This window comes from Copadichromis virginalis, linkage group LG18 (genome assembly GCF_057382275.1).
Source record: "Copadichromis virginalis isolate Kocher_CV1m ecotype Utaka linkage group LG18, C_Virginalis_male_GT1.1, whole genome shotgun sequence".
Taxonomy (NCBI): Eukaryota; Metazoa; Chordata; class Actinopteri; order Cichliformes; family Cichlidae; genus Copadichromis; species Copadichromis virginalis.
In genome coordinates, this window is record NC_140635.1 from 14,181,167 (window position 1) to 14,204,006 (window position 22,840).

A 22,840-nucleotide genomic window follows, 5' to 3' on the forward strand; every position below is an offset into this window, starting at 1 on the left:
AAGAGAATATCAGCTTTCGACACTAAAACCATTTCCAGCACCAGGGTGTAAACATGCTTTTTAGTGCTTAGAGTTGGACATTTTGACTGACTGTACACAGGATAAACAGACAGATGTCAACAGCTGGTTTTCAAATATGCATTTTGGAGCTTTGACGTTAGCCCTTGCTGGCATGTTTGCCAGATTGGATGAAAGGGTGGAGTGCTAAGCTATCAGCTAATGTCAGATTGTTTTGTTAGGTGTTAGCAAGCTGTATTCATAAATTACATCCCTGCATTGCGCAGACACTCACATCTAATCATTAGTGCAAAGTAACATTAAAATACTAAGATTACATTTACCAAAACTGAAGCACAAACTTTTTGAATTGATTGAAGCTGTAATGTTTGTCATCTGTCCATGAAAATGCTCCTAAAGGCACCAACAGCACAGCCAGAGTGCAGTGGTCCAGTTAAGTGACTAAAAGAGCCTTTTATTCTAGTGTTCAGATGGATAAGTTATAAAAAATTAAATCCCTTTCAGGCATTTTTGTGAAGGGTAAGACTATCCATAGAGATACTGGGCTGTAAATGTGCGTTTTAATGATGGAAATTTGGACATTTTAACATGAGTCTATATGGGTCGACTCACTTTTACAGCCAGGAATTGTCCACTAGAGAAAATGCACATTTTGGCTCATCCTTGTGGGCTTGATTCTTTTAATTCCCCCTCATACTGCATGTGATCTGTGGAAGTTTGTTTATGCCACTGATACAAAAATGTTTTGGTCAAAATTTCATGTTTGTATCGCAAAATTTTGACTTGCTCAGAAGTAACACAAAATTTAGAGATATTAAGCCAGAACCTTGACATTTAAGATTACATTATTTTCTTTTTTGTGTGTGTGTGTTTTCAAGGGACCACAGTGAGCTGTTTGTGTTGACAAAATATAAACAGCACTATAAAAGCACACACTGTGCCCTTTAAGTTACTCTAGAGCTTAACTGAGACTTCTTCAGCAAACATTAAACATCAGCTTCATTAAAGAAGCTCAAGTGTAGCCGGCCCAATTTTAAAAACCTAACGAGATAACTTATTTTAATGATTTCTGCTGTGTTTTATTCTTTAGTGTTTAGAATTTAATCTCTAATCTTATGCACTAAGAATAAACAGAAGTATAGCAGAGTAGATATTTCTGTTTTACCAGTATCAGGAACATTTATACTTTTTCCCAGAGCGTTTTCTGACCCAACCCCAACAGAAGTAACCCTATGACATTCACCACCATTTTTTACCAAAGAAGAAGAAGCAGAAAGCATTTTGTGAGTTGGACTTTGTTGGCGGAAATAAACTTCAGTACACTGAGATTTAACAGGTTTGCAGCCACACAGACAATAAAACAGAAAAAGAAGCTGCTATTTTGCTACGTGTGCAAGTATAAAACTATTTGCTGCCGTGGTATTGGTATCCTAAAATGACCACACACTTTGAGCCATGCGGCTTTGTGCTTTCAAACAATGTATAATCGAGTCCAGTGCCATTCAAAATACAATGGTTTTCAGTTTTTACTCTGCATTTTGAAGATTGGTTCTTGGTAAGGAGTAAATATTATTGTTGCTCCAAAATGTTATTTGATGAAGATTAAAGAAGCTCTTTCACCTTAAAAACATTGAAATGTTTTCGTAGAATACACATTATACTATAGTAAATCTTTAAAACTGGAATATCCTTTAGTTTTTAAGGATAGAAATGCAGATACATTTTTTTTTGCTACTTTACACACAAAAATTACTCAAGAATTTAATAAACAGTCAAACTCTGGTAAAAAAAAAAATGCATCAGATCGTGTTCTGAACACACCTCTGAGGAATCCACTTAGATAGGAACCTTAATCACAAATCCCATTAAAACCAACCACCGACTGATCCCACAACATGTATTGTCTGCATGCAAAGCCTAAAGATTATACCGCCGTGCCGAGTATTCCCAATCAGGGATACATCATCCAAGGGGCTATGCAGACTGTCGGTGTGAAAGCTGCACAGGACTCCATTTGTTGCTATTAATTTACAGCTGAAATGGGTATTTGACCAAAAGCAGATCAGCAGCATACCAGGCTCAAAGTTTGGGAAATTCCAAGCTTAGTAAATCTAAAAATACTAAAAGAAATTCAGCTGTTTTAAAATTGATTGTGTTTGATAGCAGCCACTTTAAAACCTTTAAAAAGACACACACTTTGAACATGACTCATAAATGACTCAAGCTGTTGCACGGTCTCCATCATTACTGTAAACCTAAAAAAATGTGGTTTATTTCAGGCACACTCACTGTCAGAAACTGATCTAAAGCACCCAGGTAATTTAGTAAATTAGTTATGAGTTCTACACTTTTGCCTAAAAAGCAAAGGATTCCAGGAGGAGACACAGAACCCTTGGAAGTTGCATCAGGAAGGCCACGCAACATAAAAATCTGCCAAATCAAATATGCAGAGCTTCCCGCTGGCGACCCCTTGTGAATGAGGAGCTGAAAGAAGCTGTTATGTAGTTGTATAAGTGAGACTGGTCTTTTCTGTAGTTAGATTTCAAAGCCACGGGTAAAAAACAAAACAAAACAAAGCTGGAATATGCTCTACCTGACACTCACTGGCCACTTTATCAAATACACCTGTTCAGGTGTTTGTTAATGATGGCTCTAATCAGGTCAGATGGGACCAGGCATTAAAAAAAAAGTATCAATATTTTGTGTAAAAACATGAAACATCGTGTAGCAACAGTTCAGGCTGCTTGTGGTGTCGTAACAGTGCAGAGGATAATTTCTTGGTACACTTTGGGCTCGTTAGTAGCAACTGAGCATAATTTAAACAGCACAGTCTACCTGAGTATTGTCAGTGACCATGTCCATCCCTATATGACCAAAGTGTACCCATCTTCTAATGGTTGCTTCCTGTATCAAATCAAATCAAATCAAATCACTTTTTATTGTCACATCACATGTGCAGGCACACTGGCACAGCACATGCGAGTGAAATTCTTGTGTGCGAGCCCCACAAGCAACAGAGATGTGCAAACACAACAACACAAACGAGCAAAATACAAGAATGGCCAACCTGAAACTAATAAATATATGCACAATATATAATAGTGTATGCATTTCTGGATGTGTATACTAAATATTTTCCTACGTGTGTGTGTGTGTGTGTGTGGTGTGTGTGTGTATGCACATTTTTACAAATTAAATAGTTAAAAAAAAAATTAAAAAAAATAAATAAATAATAATAATAATAATAATAATAATAATAATAATAATAATAAAATATATAAAATATACAGAGTTGAATATGTGCAAAACAAGTGGCATTTATATACAGTGTGGAGTGCATAATGTTAAAGTTCCAGTAGTGAAGCTGAGGTGTCTATGACGTGTTCAGCAGTCTGATGGCCTGATGGAAAAAGCTGTCTCTCAGTCTGCTGGTACGGGACCGGATGCTGCAGAACCTCCTTCCTGATGGAAGCAGTCTGAACAGTTTATGGCTGGGGTGACTGGAGTCCTTGATGATCCTCCCCGCTTTCCTCAGGCACCGCTTCCTGTAGATGTCTTGGAGGGAGGGAAGCTCACCTCCAATTATCCGTTCAGAGCACCGCACTACTCGCTGGAGAGCTTTGCAGTTGTAGGCGGTGCTGTTGCCATATCAGGTGGTGATGCATCCAGTGAGGATGCTCTCAATGGCACAGTGATAGAAGGTCCTGAGGATGCGGGGGCTCATGCCGAATCTTTTCAGTCTCCTGAGAAAGAAGAGGCGCTGCTGCGCCTTCTTCACTGTTTTGTTTGTGTGTACTGACCACGTAAGATCCTCAGCCAGATGTACTCCAAGGAACCGGAAGCTGCTCACTCTCTAAAAAAATACATAATGTGACAGGGCTCGCATCCTGTCAAACTGGTTTCTCAAACATGATGTTGAGTTCACCGTACTCACACGACCTCCAGAGTCACCAGATCTCAATCCAATAGAGCGTCTTTGTGCAGGGATGGGAGATTTGCATCATGGATGTGCAGCTGACACATCTGCAGCAGCTGTGTGACGCTATCATGTCCATATGTACCAAAATCTCAGAACAGTCTTTCCAGGTCTACGTAAAAAAATTGGCTGGTGGATGTTAATTAACATTCTTCCCCTTATTTTCATCTCCAACACAAAATAAGAACTGTAATATTTACAAATGTAGCATTTCCCACACGACTCTTGTTTGGGATTGGGATTTTTTTTTTTTTTTTTTTTTTTGGTCAACAAATATAGAAACCAGAAAGCGAAGGATCACGAAGAGAGAAAAACTGGCTGCTGCCCGAATGTTTTTGTTCTTTTTTAATTGAATCTTTCCTGCTTGCATCACAGTGGATGTGTATTTGCATTAAAATGAGCACTATTTAGTGTTTGTGACACAGCATGCATTCACCATGCCGTCACTCTGCTTACAAAATCTGTTGTGCACAATAAACTGAAAACATTGTCGGCACGTAACGTTTAGCAGCAGAAGAGAGCCTTTTTTTCATTTAAATTGCAAATTCTTCCTAAAATGAAATGATAATCAGCTCTTTGTCGTGCTGTTTTTCACATTCATGGAAAAGAACCTCCACATCATCCGCATCCCCCTCAGCCTCATGCATATTTCGACTCATTTGCTCCATTTCTGACTTTCACGTTTGACCTTTCACCCTGGGTGTCAACTCCTGCCCCAAATTATTACCTCAATATGCCTTTTAACCCCCAGTCTTCACCCTTCTGGTGTCATAAAGCGGAAACATATTTTGTTATCTGCTAATTACCCACAGCTCTAGTGACCCAGTTACTTTAGCCTGCTGGAGAGGAAGCTAAATTTGGCACTCACACAAGAGGAGAATTAAGGAAATGGAGAAATATGTCCGTGCCAAGAGATATGGGAAAGCATGGCATATGTTCGTATGCCCTCGAGCAGAGCTTTGTGTGGACTCCCCCTGCTGCAACAGCAGGTGGAGTCTTTTTCCCCCCCCTGTCATTCATTCACATACACATATTAGTAATGCAGGAGAAATCCTCTGTTTTCATGAGAACAGGGTAGACTCCCAACAAGACGGAAAGTAAAATTTTAAGAATACTTTGAATGTAATGAATTGGTGCACAGCGATGCAGTAAAGCAAAAATGCCTGAAAACAATGTCCCTGTGGAATCAGTGAGACTATATGTAAGCAGCTTTTACCATCAAAATCACCCCAAAACAGAGTAGTGTGAAAGACACACACTGACCTCACAGATCACGTTTCTGGTATGTTATTAAATTGCACCGATTTCAGAGATAATCAGAACTTCTATTATTGTAAGATGCGAGATAAAATGTCTTCCAGAGATATGACTTCATCCCATCTCACTGTACAGGTCACATTGTGCTTTATCTCCCGGCTGTCGTCGCTATAGGTTGCTCAAATCAGATTATGGCACTGCTCATTTTAGGCACGTGACCGTGTGCCCTCAGTCTTCATGCTTCACAGAGACTCCATAAAGAGGCTGGTAAAGCTGATGGAAAATAGAGTGTATTCTCCTTTGAGAAACTCTGCATATTCGCATACTTGTGGACTCTCGCACAGTAAAGCATAGCCTTGCAGTTCAAAAGTCAATTCATCAAATATATGAAAAATATGTAAACGATAAAAGGCTGATGGGAGAGTAATATAAAAGGATAGAGTCGCAGTAATAATTTATAAGCTAGCACTACCTACCAACCGCATGATGTATGCCTGCATTTTCCATCTTTGATATTCCGGTCCAAGGCCCAGTTCTAAGCTCCTTGAAAATGATTGGCATTGCAAATGTCTTTTTCCCTTCTTCCTTTTTTGAAGTTCGCTCATTCTCTCCTTCCATCTCACCTCCTTTTAAACCCCCCCTCTCTCTTTCTCTCTCCTTTTGTTGCCATTTCCCCTCTCCTTCTTCAATTCAAACTCAAGACAGGTATTATGCAGAAGGTAATGGGGTGTGAACTGAAGGGAAAAAATATAAGAATAGTGCCTGACAGTCATCCTTCCTTGTTAAGATCCACAGCAGAACTGAAATTCCTGCTACATAGTAAACAGGGCTCGAAACTGGAGGGCAGGTTTCTGGTTATATGTGTGCAGTAATGGGCTATTCTCTATTTCCTTTGCACTGTTAGCCAGTATTTACTGTACAAGTCCTGCAGGAGAAATTAGATTCCACCAGGCTCCTCTGGGCAGGGAGGAAAACGGCCCAGCAAGGACCTCTATTCATTAAGTCCTTAATTGCTAATTGGGGTCTTTGAATGATTCAGCAATAGCTGCTGCTGTTGGGGCATTAGCCGAGTAATTTATGGCTGAGAGGGAGCATGGAATAATGAACGAGGGTGAGACAGGGTTATTAAAAAAGGGCACTGGTGCCCACATAGTGTTGTTATTACACAGTCACCTTATGTTAATGCTCAGAAGTCTGTGGTATGCTCTTTTTTTCTGTCTGATTTTCACCATTTGTCTGAGTTAAATTCATTATGTTCTGCAATTAAATTTAATTTAGCACTAATGCAATTTTTTTTTTGATTAAGCATATTATTGTGCCTTTGTGGAATTTGTGCATTTAAAGTGATGACATCTCTTTCTTTGACTGTGACAGACAATGAAAAATTGCGGCGGTCCTATCAGCTGCAGTCATTATTCCTGCTCCAAAGTCTCCCAGTAACAATAAAAGCTGGTGGGTCACTGAGAGATTCTTAACAGCATTTTCCCCAGCATTTTGATAAATCTTCACACCTCATGCTGTGTATATTCTCACATAAGAGAGGACGGGGAAAAAACTCATACATGGAAGCAGCATAGTTTATAAATGTTTTTCTGTCCACATTTAGTTTCTCATTTGGCTGTGATTCAAAAGAATGGAGAAAACGGGCGTATCATAAAAACTGATTCCTTTGTAATGCGCATGTCTTTGAACAAAGGAGACATAAATTAGATTAATAAGCTTCAGGCATATTATTCTCACTCCCTACAGCCTCAGAGATATAGGTCTAGTAATCAGCTGTTGACCCCCTGGCAACCTCTGCTTGCTATGGAAAATGTATTCCCCAGCCTTACCACATTTCAAATGGTGCAACTTTGAAGGTGACATTCTCCATTTCTGGTTTTTCAGTTTCATTGCTGCTTGACGAGTAGAGTGTTTGCACACAAGTCGGTGGTTACCAATAGTTTTCAAGCCTCCATGAATGTGGGACTACCAATAAAGTTTATAGCAACCGATTGGGGAATACAAATTTTTCCGTTGGAACAACACATCTCTTACTGTGCTGTCAAGTTGTTTTCAGATAGTTTCATTTGCTGAGATTGAAAGTGGTTACTTCCTTTCATGTGCGGCGATTACATTGAAATTACAAACCAGATGTGATTAGTTTATTGCATTCAAACTAATCATTAATGCCCGTTTCCAGCATAACATTTAATAAATCATAATACTAGGTTTAGTCCTAATAAATAACATTCACTAATCTACATCACTCTACATGATGAGTAGTTAAAATAGTTTTTAATCATCATCCAATTGTTACTTTGATCTGTTGTGTTTTTCTATTATAAGTTACAGAGCGGCTCATTGCACCTTTATACTGAACTCACAAATACAACAGTGTTATCAGTTTATATTCAACAAAATATTTTTCTGTTTTTCTGAGTTGAATTCATTACAAGATTGTATTCAATGCACTCCTCATGCAATTTTAACAAGGTTTTTCAATTTTGAAAATTAAACCTGTTTTTGTCTGGAGATGTTTTGCTGCTGTAATTAAGCTTTTTTACTGGCCCATGACTGAGAGTGACAGCCACAGACCAAGTAACTGAGTGATTTCAGCAAAATTATTGAAACATTTTGTTAAATCCTCACATCTTCACAACAGAAACATGGAAAGTGCTACGCGTCTGCATGAAAAAAAACAAAGAAAGAATTAAAATACACGAATGCTTCATTCTTCATGTCTGTTAAATTCGGAACAACAGTCAAGAGAAAAACTCAATTAACCTGGTATCACCATAGTGTTTATTGTTCTTATTACACATTAAACATTCAGGGTATATAGTGTTAATATAAGGCAGGGATGTCAAACATAAGGCCTGGGGGCCAGAACCTGCCTGGAAAAGATTTCTGTTTTTTCACGATTGACAATCATTTTTTTATTTATTTTACAGCAGTAAATTCAAAGTTTTTCACACTGAGAGGAGAGTTCAGTGGCCCATGATGTTAAATACCCCTGTTTGACACCTCCGGTCCCCTGATAAAAGGTTAAGAGGTGGTTGAAGAACTTCTATTCTCCAGACATGCTACTCTTGCTGTTTAGCCTCTTGGCTAAGCTAACCTCCAGCTTCATCTTTATCAAACATACGCTCAGGTGGAATCTATCTTAAACACCTTAAACCTACCTGTTGTTTATGGCTGATTAACATTTGTTTGATCTATTTTAATCTACATGATGATCCTCATGGTTTGCGTTACACATGTTAAACAGTAGAAAGAGAAGAAATAATCCATAGCTGCATTGGTGCCCAGTTTGTAAATTTAGATTGTATGAAAGCGTAATTAGGTTTCAGTACACAGTATTTCCCTTGTAATGTGTTTGGCTGTCCATCAAAGAAATGAGGCAAAAAGGTGAAAAGGTGTCTTATTATAAACCAATATTTTGTTCACTTGAGCAGCCACGTTTTTCCAGAAAGGCACTACAAGCAAGAGACATGAGACACAGCTGAAAAACACCTGCCTCCTGATAAAGCAGAACCGACGTGTGTCGATGGCTCTGTTCAGACAGACTATGAAGACGTCTGCAAATTAAACTTTCCTCTGTTGACGAGAGTCGAGGTTAGTCGCTTTTGGTTGTGCGCTGTCAACTTGCTAAAGATAAAATGTTGCAGTGCAGCATTCAAACAGTGGGGAGTGAGTGTGGCCTGAATGCATCTTTCACATCCCATATGTATTTGTCATATCGGATGAGAAGTTTTCATCTTTCTTCCTCAGACAGGAGCGTGAGTCAGTGAGGAGAGATCAGGGAGAGAGGAAGTGCTAAAATGATTACTTTCACCAGTTCCTCGCTTCTTTATCTCAGGAGAATTCAGGCTCTGAAGCCCCTGACAGTCAGTGTGAAAGGACCAAAGAGGATCCATGAAATACTTACACTTGGAACCTCTGCAACACGGGAGGATGCTGTAGAAGCCCTGAACAAAAAAAGGAAAGGAAAACATCACTGTCAGACACTCACTTCTGTGTTATAAGAAAGACTTTTAAGAGACAAAACAAAGTCTGTGTGTGGAAAAACATGCCAGTGATGAGTTTGGATGTATTCACAGCTCCGGTGATGCACGAAGATGTAATTTTGCATTAATTTCAGGAGCGTTAAGCATGCCAAGATGAATCCAGCACCATCTCTCTCCTCCTGTCTTGCCTATCAGACTGCTTTGAATTTGATGTGAGCGTGTTTCCTGGCCTGGGACGTTTCCACCAAGCATTTGCCAGCAGTTATGCCACATGCTTCTTCTTAAAAGGCTTTGAGGATCTTAGAGCCTCATGAATATTGTAAATGGCCTTTGAAGTCTCTTTCTTTCCATTTTGAAAACCAGAGGAATAATGTTACTCCTTTTTCCTGTGATCACTTTCATTAAAAACATGTAATTGAGGATAACTGAGTGATGCTCTACGTGAAAAATGTGGCGACTGAAAGCTTCTGCTTAGACTGACTGTGGTTGTATTTTTGTACCAGATGCAGCCTGCGGTTATTTAAAGCGTCGCTTGAGCGGTTGCTCAGTGACCATCTGATGCTGTCAGCTGCTAATAGAAGTTTGACAAGTTTGCAGACATTGTAAGAAACTTCAAGCCATTAGTCGAGGTAATGTCTTGTGTCTACAAGCAACTTTGCACCAGGCTTTAAATTCAGAAACAGACATACAAACACTTAAGAAGCAATTTGCTGTTTTCAACCGTTTCTGGTCCATATAGCTGTTTTTGCTCGATGCCGTTCCCTCAGGCTTTGAAGAACCTACTGATGCTGGGCAGGCATTTGTCTTCGTGCTCATTACCTTACTTAGATGCTAACGTTTGAGCAGCTGTGGCTCAAGCTATAGAGGGAATGTCCCCTAGTCACAGAGATGGCAGTTTGAGAACAACATATATTCAACCCAAAGTTACTCTCGATGTCCGGTGAGCTTCTAATATTCAGGTAGGAAAGCTTAGCCACTTGCTATGCAATTATCTAATGAAAGTTTGGACATCTATGGTTTGGATGGTGCGGTGGTTAGGTGGTTACAGTTGCCAAAAGGTTCCTGGTTTGAACCTGCCTACAGGCTTTTATGTGTGAAGTTGGTGTTTTGTTCTTTCTGGGTACTCCAGCTCCCTCTTACAGTCCAAAGACATCCATGTTAGCTTAACTGGTCATTCTAAATTGGCCATAGCTCTACCCTGGGTACCCCACCTTCTACCCAGTGGAGGTTTCAGGTTCCCTACGATTCTGAATTGGATAAGTGGCTAAGAAAATGGATGGATGGCATAAAGTGTGGATCATTTGGGTTCTAATGTATATTTTAACAGTTCAGTGTATATTGGAACAGTTGGATTTTAGCAATAATGAACACATATACTGACTCCTCAAACTGCATGAAAATAAAATAATAAAATAATAAGGTACCCTCTAAAATATGTCATTAACTCTGAAACAATACAACCATGCATGCTGTAAAGTCTGTTAATTATAATTTCAAGGCTGTACTTCCAGTAGTTTACTGGAATATTTTCTGGACCAAAGCCACATTCCCACCTCCAAAGCTAAAATTCTTTTTAAAGAATAAATCCTCACTGCAGTTTTTTTTTTTTAAGAATGAGCGATGGTGCAGATGTAAGACTCTTTTGTCTCACATTAATACATGTGATTAATCTTGTGATCACTGAAAACTCATTCTCTGTTTTAAGACAGAATATGTATAATTGTTCAGTTTTTGCCTTAACTGACCGACGTCATTACGAGTAGGCTATTCATGCCTTTGCGTACCGTCTGCCTCCTGGAATCCTTATATTGAAGCTATGATTATTTTTCTCCCACTGATAAGTGAAAAAACTGTGGGAAAGAAGTATCTGGAAACCCAGGAGGGATTGACAGTACTGAACAGGCCAAACACAATAGTTGTAGGCTGCATCGACATGATGTGTAGCTCGATTTTCCAGGGAGCTGCTTGTCAATTATGGCATCTGTTATGGCGTAGGTTACATCGTAGGGTTAATGCTGAGTGTCCATTAATTAAATGTAAGAAACAGCAGATTCCATTTAGCATGTCCCACTCCACTGTATGTAATGAATAAATATATAATACCTAAAAAAATTATTTACAAACTACTGTAGTCTTTCCAGCACTGTGCATTTAAACCGCTTAACTAGTATTTAATAAGCAAATGCCACCTCTTTCATTCAGTGCTCAGCATTTGTCTGAATCACATTTTCTCTTATTAAATCTATTTAAAATATTCTCCTGCTTAATCAACTATCTTCCATCTAATGGCCTCACCTCTGTACATTTGCCTCAAAGAGACCATTCAGTGCACTCCACATCCATCAGTCACTCCGCAGGTTGGGTAAGGTGTTGGGGGTGCGATACCATTCAAAAGGTAGAGACGGGGTGAATGGGATTTGAGGTTTGATTGGATAGAGTGTCAGCTTCCTGCTCTCTCACTACCGATAATTAAGTCAATTAACTCCAAACTCACAGCACTACCGTAATATGGGACATGCACCAGTTTTAATTCATCTACTCTTCTCTGTTGTGCAAAAGGAGATTTTTTGAAGAGCAGCAGAGGAGATTTAGAGTGGATTATATGTGGGTGGAGGCAAAGGATGGAAGTAAAGAAGCGGTTGGGGAGGATGGGGGAGGATGGGGGAAGCTGTGACGCAAGGGGAACCTGAGAGAGGATTGACTGCACTCAGTGCGTCTGTGTTGGTGTAGATGTGTGCAGATGTTTAGAGTAACTGTCACTCGACATGCTTGCACTCCACCTCCAGCAGGGAAAATATTTCTGAGAAAATACCTATGGATATAACTGCACCTCTTTTTGTATATGTTTTATATTCAGGTCATTTGATTTCAGCTGTGCAGCAAAATCAAGCAATTAAATATATTCGTAAGAGGCACATCAGCTAGCAAGTACTATATAGAAAACAGTAAATATTTTAGATTCTATAAAATGAGTTTTTTAGATTTCTTAGCTTTAGTGTTTAATTAGAAGAAGACGCTCATCCAGCAGGTGATTAGCTTAGCCTAGCACAAAGACAGCTAACTTGATTCAGTACAGGAAATAAAATCTACTAATGAGACTTTTTAAAGCTCCATAACACAAGAACAACCCAGAGCACCCTCTCAATTAAGAAGCTTAAACCACAGAGATTGTAAATTAATTGATTATGACTATATATAAACAAGTATATCTAAATCTAGTTAAATAATTCTTAGTATTAATAATTAATCTCTCTACTCTCTGTGAGTAGCTGTAACAGCGCTAACCACTGGGACTCACTTCTGTCCTTATAGCCTCATGAGAGCTTATCCTGCATGGCAATGTGTCTACACTTTGTGAAATCTGGGTTACACACTCTCACTCACAAACAAAGACCACCACCAACTGGGAATTCCAAGAAGAAACAACTTGAAAGTTTCTTCCTTCCTCTTGAAGTGGATGTGTCCGATTATTGTGGTGCACATCTTTATGCTCGTCTCCCAGGACTGTGGCATGATAGGAGCAAACAGTGCAGGCTCCACAGAGGTAAAAAGATCATGATGTGCTGCTGATGTTTACAGAAGGATTGCCCTAAGATTAATTCTAGATGACCTATTGGCTTTATGCTTAAATGCAAATTAATGTTAGGAGTCCAGTTAAATTATCTGTATTTCTGTTGACCTGGTTTCTGTTTGAAAGTAATTCTTCTTCTGGTGGTTAAAATATTCACATGCTTTCACATACCATGCTGCACTCAAATAAATCTTTCATTCAAAGAGTACTTAACCTAAGCATAAGTAGTGGTTATGCAGTTAAATGTCATTTGTGATATTATGATGCAAATATAATGACATACTACAAGATTAATGCTGATAACCTGGGAGGTTGGTACCTTTACACAAAGCAAGTTTGTACATATACAGTCATGTAAAAAAGAAAGTACACCTCTCAAGTCTAAGGTTTTATCAGGTGTTTATCAGGATATAATAAAAAAATCTGTGTTTTTGCTTGTTAAAAAAAATCTAAATACAACAACGTGTTACACCATGTCATTTATTTGTTTGAGTTTGTAGAATGACCTTTAGCTGCTTTAGCATGTAGTAATTGTTTTCTGTATGAATTTATCAGTCTGTCACATGGCTGTGGAGGAATTTTGGCACACTCATATTTACACCATTGCTTCAAACTTGTTTTAGCCGGTTGTGCACCAATTACCTACACCTTGAATGTTGGTTGCTAGAGATACAGCCAGTTTGTCGTGTCGATTTTTTAAACCACCAGTTTAATGATATATTAGTACAAGCCCAGAATTCACAGTGTATACAGAGAGAGTTATTGCAAAAGTTTGAAAAGATTAGATTTCTCCTCTTATACCAGTGCTGATGTCTGGGGCCTCACACCTATCATTCAAGTGAATGCAACATCAATAGCAATGTGCAAAGCAACCAAAGCGGCATGTATAATGTGATCCTAAGCTGTGTTGCCATGCTGTTTTTAGAAAAAAAGACACTTTCTCATGGCATCCTTTACAAACAAGGTAAATGTACTGTCATGAACATTAACATACTTCTGCATTTGCACTTAGTTTTTGGTAAATAAATAAATAATGGATGTAAATAAATAATGTTGGTATATTTACCTAATTTTAAGACTTGCTAAGGACTTTTTTAATGTGCTGATAAGTAGGGTGTGCTTTATTTATCACATGAACATGTATATAGAAACAATGTGTCAACCATAGCGGTAACAATATATAATACTACATTTTCTCCTTTTTGAAACGCTGTGAAAAAGATGAACATAGTGATTATAATGTGAAATACTCAGTTGGAGTATAAAGGCCACCTCTGGCACTGCATATAGAAGAGACTCAAAAGGAAAAAAAAAAAGAAAAGGGTAAAACAGTGAGTGGGGATTCTTGTGACTTCAGTGTGATGCGCTATTTTCAAATGTGGGAACACAGTTCACATATATAGTGAGATCTATCAGATTCACACGCCTGAATCACAGCCGCCTCCGTGTCAGAGTTCCTCTCCCCTCCTGCAGACAGCAATCTGTCTCAGTCTCCATGCTCACTGAGGTAGGCACAAGTACAAGTGAACACTTAGACAAGGATAATAACAGCATGACTCATGAGCTGTAACCATGTGATTCATTGAATACTCGAGATAAATAATGTAGAATTTTAAAATAGCAGTTTAGGCAAAAATAACCAAAATCAGTCTGTTCAGACATTTTAAATGTATTTCATTTTCATTGGGTTTTTGATTTTTGCTTCCACAATCAAGCAATTAGTTTAAAAATATATAAGCAGTGGAGTAAATCCAAAGTTACTGTCAGTCATTTTTTAAATTATAGATTTTCTTGTTTTTTTCTTTGTTTTATGTCAGCAAACTGAATATTGTTGGGTTTTATCAACTAAAAAAATAGACACCAGGAAAGAGTTCCCTCTTACCTTATTTTATTTTTTGATGTTTTAAATGATTAATTGAGAAAACAGTTGAAAGATGATTGAAAAAAAAAATGTCAGCAATCAAGGTTTGGCTTTGTAAAATTATGTTCAATGGTGCCTGGAGTTTTATTTAAACTTTGCTTGATATTTATTGTAGTTATTATCTATCAATGTCTTCCTCTTTGTCAGTCCTTTTGCTCATTTGTTTAATCATAAAAATTTCTCAGGAGGGAAAGATGACACCAAATACATGCTGTATTATAATTTTTACAAGTGGCAGTTTTAAAAATAAATAAATAAATAAATACGTGAATATGACTAATCTAAAATCATTAAAGATTTGTCTACAAAAAGCCTTTAGGATAACATGCAAGCCTTTTTACCCCAGTTTTACTAGGGAGGGATTTGTTTCTCAGCCTGTACAAAGAAAATCTGAGGAATTATTTACAACATATGCTCTCAGATCTGACCAGTATTTACATCCCACTGCTGCTCGCTGTTTGACTCTCTATGTATAACCTCTGCAATCTAACCTTCCTGGCTTCCTGAGCAGTGTTCAACTGTGTCTCCCTGCAGGCATTGCTGCAGGAATAGGATGACTGGGAAGACCCAGACCAGCAACGTGACCAACAAGAATGATCCTCGCTCCCTCAACTCTCGCGTTTTCATCGGCAACCTCAACACAGCCGTAGTAACCAAGGCTGACATTGAGGCCATCTTTGCCAAATACGGCAAGATTGTGGGCTGTTCTGTCCACAAAGGCTACGCCTTTGTTCAGTACGCCAGCGAGAGGAATGCCCGGGCAGCCGTGGCTGGAGAGAACGCCAGGATCGTTGCTGGACAATCACTTGGTAAGCAACAATTTTGATCCATGAACAGGTGAAACTTTCCATTATACTCCACATATACTACAGTGAACATATGATCAACTGAAGCAGTATATTCAGTACTTGCAGTATAAATAGAGAGAACTTTGTTTACAGCTTAAATACTTTCAATACTTCGGAGTTGGTTCTAGTTTCACTGTGTGTCAGGACATACAATTGTGGTCAGAAATTTTTATACACTGATCAACAATAGTTTGGGGCTTTTAATTGTTATTTTTTTTAAACCTTTTCCACAGTGGAATGATTGTACAACATACATCTTTAATGTCCTCTTAGCAGAAGTGAGGAATGCCGAAGGTTTTAGAGCAGGGGCTTCCTTCTTGATTGACACCCGCTACATGTAAATCTCGCTGCACTGTGGACAGGGATGCTGGTGTACCAGCAGTTTCTAGTTTTCAGTTTACATGGCCACTTTTATTCGTCAGATTGATCTGAAAATTCAGAGCAGGAAATTAACGTGATTATTTACTCCAACACTGTACTGTACAATTTTCAGGTACTTGTATAAGTGTTTGGATTTGCAGTCAATCTACTACATTCTCTCAATACACTTTAATACATTTACTTCTGAGCTTAAGCTGCTATTGTTGACAGATCTGATTATGACAGAATAAACTTCTGGGCACTTTCATCCAGAAAGCCCGCATCCGTGCTATACAACAGCAAAACCAGACTGAAAGCCTGCTGGTGGTTTATCTTTGTCTCTGTGCTTCTTTTTTTTTTACCGCGTTGCTTTGACTGCAAACATTTTGTGTTTCTTTAAAGCTGTTGGCATTTTCATCTGTATTGTGACTTTTTTGTTCTGTGCCTCTTAGTAGTGTGGCTGTTTAAGAGGTTTTTGTGTCTCTTTGTTGTTTGATTGACTGCCCAACAAGAGATGTTAACAGTCATGTCTTACCAGGGCTCTGGCCAAATGAAATCTCTAAGGCCATGTGATCTGGCTCTGTGCCTGGCAGTCCTATTCAGTAATCCATCCTGATACTACTCTTATAATGTTATATGCACACAATATAGTTATTGAAAAATGCTCCAACTTGACCTGCTGCAGGGCTCATTTACTGCTCAATAATGTATCAATAACAATAAAATGCTAAAGAGGTCACTTGCACACGACATATACGGTACAGCAATTTGAGTCTTTCCATTATATCTTTGAAAGACTTTTTCTTGTTATGAACGATTTCATAGTAGTATATTTATACTTTTACTAAAGGAAATGATCTTAATGATGTCAATTTGGATAACCTTGGTGGAAAAGCATGGGAAACAATAATAGAAGTTCATGCAAACGAGGTAAGCAACAGCAGGTCATTGCTGAAAAGGATGGCTGTTCACAGAGTGCTGTATTAAAATTAACTGGAAGGAAAAAGTATGATGGGAAAAGGTGGACAAACAACAGTGGATTGTCAAGAGAACTTCACAAGGACTGAGGCTGGTATCAGTGCAAGAGCCACCACACACAGGGGTATTCAGAAAAGGGGCTATTATGATATTAAGCTATTCCTGAACCAGAGACAGTGTCAGAAGTATCTTGTCTGGGCTAAGGAGAAAAAGAACTGAAATATTGCTCAATAGTCCAAAGTCCTCTTTTCTGGTGAAGGTACATTCTTTCATTTCATTTGGAAATCAAGGTCCCAGAGTCTGGAGGAGTAGTGGAGAGCACAGAATCCAGACGAGTGTAAAGTTTCCTAAATCTGGGTTGATTTGGGGTGCCATGTAATCTGCTGGAATGGCTTGTCCACTGTGTTTTATCAAGTCCAGAGTCAACATAGTCGTCTACCGGAAGATGTGTATTGCCTTTTCCACCAGGACTTAGTACCTGCCCACAATGCCACAGCTATTACCAAATTGTTTGCTAGACATGTCATTACTGTATTCAGCTCCCTAGGCCTGTTACTATCAAAACCACCTGGGCTTCAGTGTCAACTCAGCAGTGTCACAAGCTGATTGTCTCCATGCCATCCTGCATCGACTCCCAACCAAGTACTCAATATAAAAATGAACATATTTTACAGAATACTAGGAAATGTTCTTATGATATTTTCACAATTTGAGAAGCCTGAGTTCTGATTTTCATGATCTATAAGCCAAATACAGGAAAGACCTGATATTTCACTTTACATTGAATAAATTCAAAATATATGAAAGTTTCCATCCATAAATCCATCTGTTCCTGCTTACCCATCCAGATATTTACATTTTCTGAGATGAACTAGTAGACTTGATCATTTTTTCCCTTTTTAAATAAAATAACTAGCAATAATAAATGTTTATTTAGAAACCTAAACAAAATCAGTTTTAATTTAAGATTTAAAATATGATTGATTTGGTCCGTGTAAGGGCTTCTAGAATTATGTTTCAACCTCATGGAGCCTGAACAGCTTACAAATGATCAACTCTTATTTTTAATCAATAATGCCGGAAGACCTTGAGCTGTCATTTGGTTTTTACCATTCATGGTCAAAAGTTCTGCACTGTATCTGGTTGCCAGTCTTATATTTGATCTGTAAAAAGTATGAAATAATTTAATAAACTGAAGTATGGCCTCGGCAAAGTTTCTGAGATACAGAATACGTTTTTACTTAATCAGCTGAGTTAAAAAGGGAGATGCTGCGGGAAGGACACAAGGCGAGCTCGTACTGTACATACATTCAGGCCTCAGTCCTCATAGGCATTCTGTGGATCCCTCTAAGTCTTCCTTATATTACTTATTGATTGGCTCACAGCCTCCTCCATAGAGAATAAAAGTCCTCCCCAAGCCCTGTTCTCTCATTAAATATGAATAAGAGTGCTGCAGGGTCACATCTGTAATTCCACCTTATATTTTCCCAGTTTCATGCATTTCTGGATATGAAATTACATGCGGCAGTGGTAAAATTGCAAGGTTAACAGTTATTACACATAATTACATGACTTGAGAACTGTTCTGGTATTATTGTAACTATATGACTGATCTCTTTAGTGAAACTGTCACTCAAGTTATCAGCCTGAGCCAGTAATGAAAATGTATCCTTTAAAAAAAAACAAAAAAACAAAAAAAAAAAAACACCACACACGAGTGTTTTTGATGATTATTCATATAATATGATTATTGTACTCACCAAGATATCAGTACAAGTCTAATGGTGAGGAACCCTCCAGATCTCAGACCTCTCTGGAAATGATTAACTGGAACTACCCAATCTATCAGTTCATTATAATTTAAAGACTAAGTTTCTGGTTTTGTCCTTTAGTTTGTACCAAACTTTGCATTTATACATCAACAAGACTCTAGTTTACAGTCCTGTGAAAAAGAGTTTTCACAGACCTCTATTCAGTCCCCATGATTGAATAGCTGGTAGAAGCACCTTTAGCAGCAATAACTTGAAATAACCATTTTCTGTATGGCTTTATCAGTCTCTTACATCATTGTGGAGGAATTTTGGCCCACTCTTCTTTACAGCATTGCTTCAGTTCATTGGCGTTTGTGGCCATTCGTTTATTCACAGCTTAAGGTCCCACCGCTGCATTTCAATCAGGTTGAGGTCTAGACTTTTCTTTTTCAGCTATTCTGTTCTACATTTGCTGCTGTGCTTGGGATCATTTTCCTGTTACATGACCTCGTTCTGGCAAAGGTTTAGCTGGTAGATGGGTTCGCCTCACATTTGACTCTATAATACTTTGGTATACAGGTCGACTCAATGTCTGTAAGGCACCCAGGTCCTGTAACTACAAAACAAGCCAAGATCATCACCCCTCCACCACCGTGCGTGACAGTTGGTACGAGGTGCTTATTCTGATGTGTTTGTTTTTTGCCAAATCTGGCTCTGAGCATTATGGCCAAACATCTCCACTTTTGGTCTCATTTGTACAAGTCTTGTGTCTTTATCAGATGCGACTCTGGAAGCCTAAGCCTTGCTGCCTTGTTCCTTTTAGAGAGAAGAGACTTTCTCCTAGTAACACTTCCAAATGAGCCACACTTGTCCAGTTATTTTCTAATTGTGCTGTCAGGAACTTTAACATGCTAACTGAGGACTGTAGAGTCAAAGCAGTCCACCAACTAACTAAAAGAATACCTGAGCTCACCACAGTTAGGTAAAAATATAAAAACTTAAATTTGGTAACCGACAGCTCCTCAGATAACGTAACCCTTTCTAACATTTGCTATAAGGCTTTACTTTTCAAAGTGAATAGCTGTCTCAGGCAGAGACAATATTAGAGACATTTCAGGGATACTTAATTTAGTAAAACTGGAAAAAACAGTAAGCACTGTGATTTTTTTTAACATCATAGTTAAAATAGAAATGCCACAAAAGCCAAAGTTGTTTGCATATGATTAATTCAAGTTGCTGTTCAGACTCAAAAATTGTCAAGAGTATAGTGAAATGTGATAGGTGGGCACCAGAGATTAGCATCAATTCACTATCAGACAACATATGAAAAAGTATCACAATGTCTCCTATGTGTTTGCAGGACATTTGTCAGCTGAACCCTTAAGCTCAGTAATGAAAACCCAATGTCAAATCCCTGCTTATATGTCTTGCTAGCTGTCAGCTTATCAGGCAAACCAGCTGTGTCTTTAGGAAACAAATATAAAATAAAGACAGACCAGCCAGGGTTTGCTCCTTTTGATTTTCTCTCTATTTTTGTTTGAAAAAACTAAAAACAAAACTACATAAAGACCATAGGTCTATTTTAGAAATAGCAGTATTCTAGCTTTGAACAGTCTCTTTATGGCTAAGTTAGACTATCTGTCAGCTAGCTTCAGCTCAGCGCCCAATCAACTGTTTTAAACAGTTTTCCAGCAAAGATTGTGTTTAAAAATTAGATGTGGTCTTTATGTTAGCTTTTAGCTAGAAGTTGTCATGTAGTTGTACAAGGCAGTAAAGTTATTAGTTAATGCTAATGAGCTTAGCTAGCAAGATATCTATAGATATCTATAGACATGCATAACCGCTATTTAGTACTAACCGACTAATGAAACACTAGAATCTCACTCACCTAAACTGAAGCACAAGGATGCACCAAAGAGCAAGCCAATATTAAGTGTCAGATTATTTCCTAAATTCGCTCCAAAAGACACCAACAGTGCAGACAAAGTAGAAAGTTTTAGTTTAGTGACTCTAATTAGCAGAGACGAGGCTGCTAATTAGATGATCCACCACAGCTGCCAGGTGTTGAGGCATCTGCCTGTCAAACCAGCCAAGCTCCTACCTTCAGTGTCCAGGTGGATAAGTTATAAAAAAAATAAATTACCCTCCTGAGAGTTGTTATGATGTGTTAAACAATCCATAAAGGACCAAACTGTTTGTACCACGCTGTAAATGTGCTTTTAATGCTGCAAAGTTGGGCATTTTAACATGGGAGTTTTTGGCACTGACTTCATTTTAATTCTCTTTCCAAATTAAGTGGCTGCTGGCTTTAGCTTAACTAGCTATCCCTCCTGTGTCCCTATCTTCCTGTCTCTGCTGGCTCTAGCTTTGTGTTAAATGTACCATGAAAAAAATGGTATCAATCACTTCGTCTAAGTAGCAATCAAAGTTTTTACTCCGGTGTAAATCAACATTTTAGCTCTAAATGTAGGCCAGAAATTGGGGGTATAATAAGATCTCTAATAAATGCTGCTCATCACTGCATTCATAAGACCCAGTTAGTGCCAAGAAAAACAGTCGTAGTCATAAACACCACTCTGTTTCACTTTGCCACAACACAGACATATTCACAGTGATGTCAGCACAAAACCACATGTCCCCTTTGCTCTGCTAAAAGAAGCTCGCCTCATTGTTATGCATGCTGACACAGTTGTATTCTCTGAGAAACACACAGAAAGAGTGTCTAGAGAAGATCTCGGGTCAACACGTCATCTGAGCTTCATACAGCAGCCAAAGTGAAATACTACTTTGCTTAGTGTGCCATACTGAGGCTCCACTGGCTGCTCTTGATTGTCTGACCATCTGTGCGTGCATGCACACACACACACACACACACACACACACACACACACACACACACACACACACACACACATTAAATCCAGCATATTAACAATGCACAGTAGTAAGTTGCCTAAAGTAATGTCTCTTCCTACTTTGGAAGTAATCTCTTCTGCCTTTATTCTTCCAAGAAATTTAACCCTAAACACCTTATCTTTTAAACATGAACAGGCATCTGCAGCCTGCCTAAGATATTAATGCTTGATATTTTCCTTAACATTTTTTTTTTTATTAAATTATATTCACTGAAGCATGACAGAAAATGCAGCTGTGTGAAGGTATGATATGTGACAGGAATGTTACAAGGTCAGAATCAAACCTGTATATCCTGCAGTGAGCAGCTCAGCCTGCTGAGGTACCACAGCACCCCTTGCATGAGTAGATTTGATAGCAATGAGATACTGACGTGCTTGCTTTACCTGCTTTAATTTCTTCAGACATGACTGGATTGCAGATACAATGACTTAAAGTGTTAAATGTGACTAAAAGTGACATTCAATCACCCTGATGCGGTCTTCGTCTCGCAACCGCTTCTTGGGCCCCTGATGAAGATGTCTGCTGGTCATAGGGGAGGGTTTCATTTCTTTTTTTACTCACTCAGCTTCCCTTCTTGTAATGTCTCTGTGGATAAAATCTGGATACAGATGTACTGATATTTCCCACATTCATTTTTCATAATCAGTGTTTGTGTGATCACATCTTGCTTAGGTTTATAGTGTTTGAGAGCGTTCATGGGTGACAGCAGTCTTGTAGTGTTTGAGTGCCTCCCTGTGGTTGAAATAGATACTACAGTAAAACCTGTGAAATCCTGGCGTTTAGTTGAGAAGAGCGGATGGTCCTATAATAAATTCTGCACTTGTGAGTTTGAGTCAGGAAAGGTGTTACATTGTAGTAGTTAACTAGTAATAGTTTAATTGTAGGCTTGTTTACTGAAACTCCATCTTAAATAAAAATAACCCCACAAGGAGAAACATTTCTTTGAGATTGCTTTAGTTTAAAATCAATTTATATAGTACGTTTTGAAGGGCTTCACAGGAACGAAAAAGATAACAAAGGAGAACGAACGTCGTTATACGCACAAGAATAATGGCATAAAATCAATACAGAGGATTGATTAGATGCCTGTTTGTTTTTCTTTTGCTAATTTGATATTTATATTGATTCATGTTCTTCTGCTTATCCAGTTGCACGAGTGGGGTATCCTATTGCAGCTGTCATAGGGGTGCACAGTGGACAGGTTGGCAGGCTTTTGCAGGGCTAACACAGAGAGACAGACAATCATTCACGCTCG

The 22,840-nt window shown here is 38.5% G+C and overlaps 1 protein-coding gene across 1 annotated transcript in view; it reads left to right on the forward strand.

Annotated features, from left to right (window-relative positions):
• Window positions 1-22,840, forward strand: part of LOC146687460 (RNA-binding Raly-like protein) — a 59,349-nt gene that overhangs the window by 7,495 nt on the left and 29,014 nt on the right. The window contains exon 2 of the mRNA XM_085439091.1: window positions 15,267-15,541. Coding sequence (XP_085295217.1) covers window positions 15,286-15,541 — 256 coding nt within the window. The 5' untranslated portion in view covers window positions 15,267-15,285. The remainder of the gene's footprint in view (window positions 1-15,266; window positions 15,542-22,840) is intronic.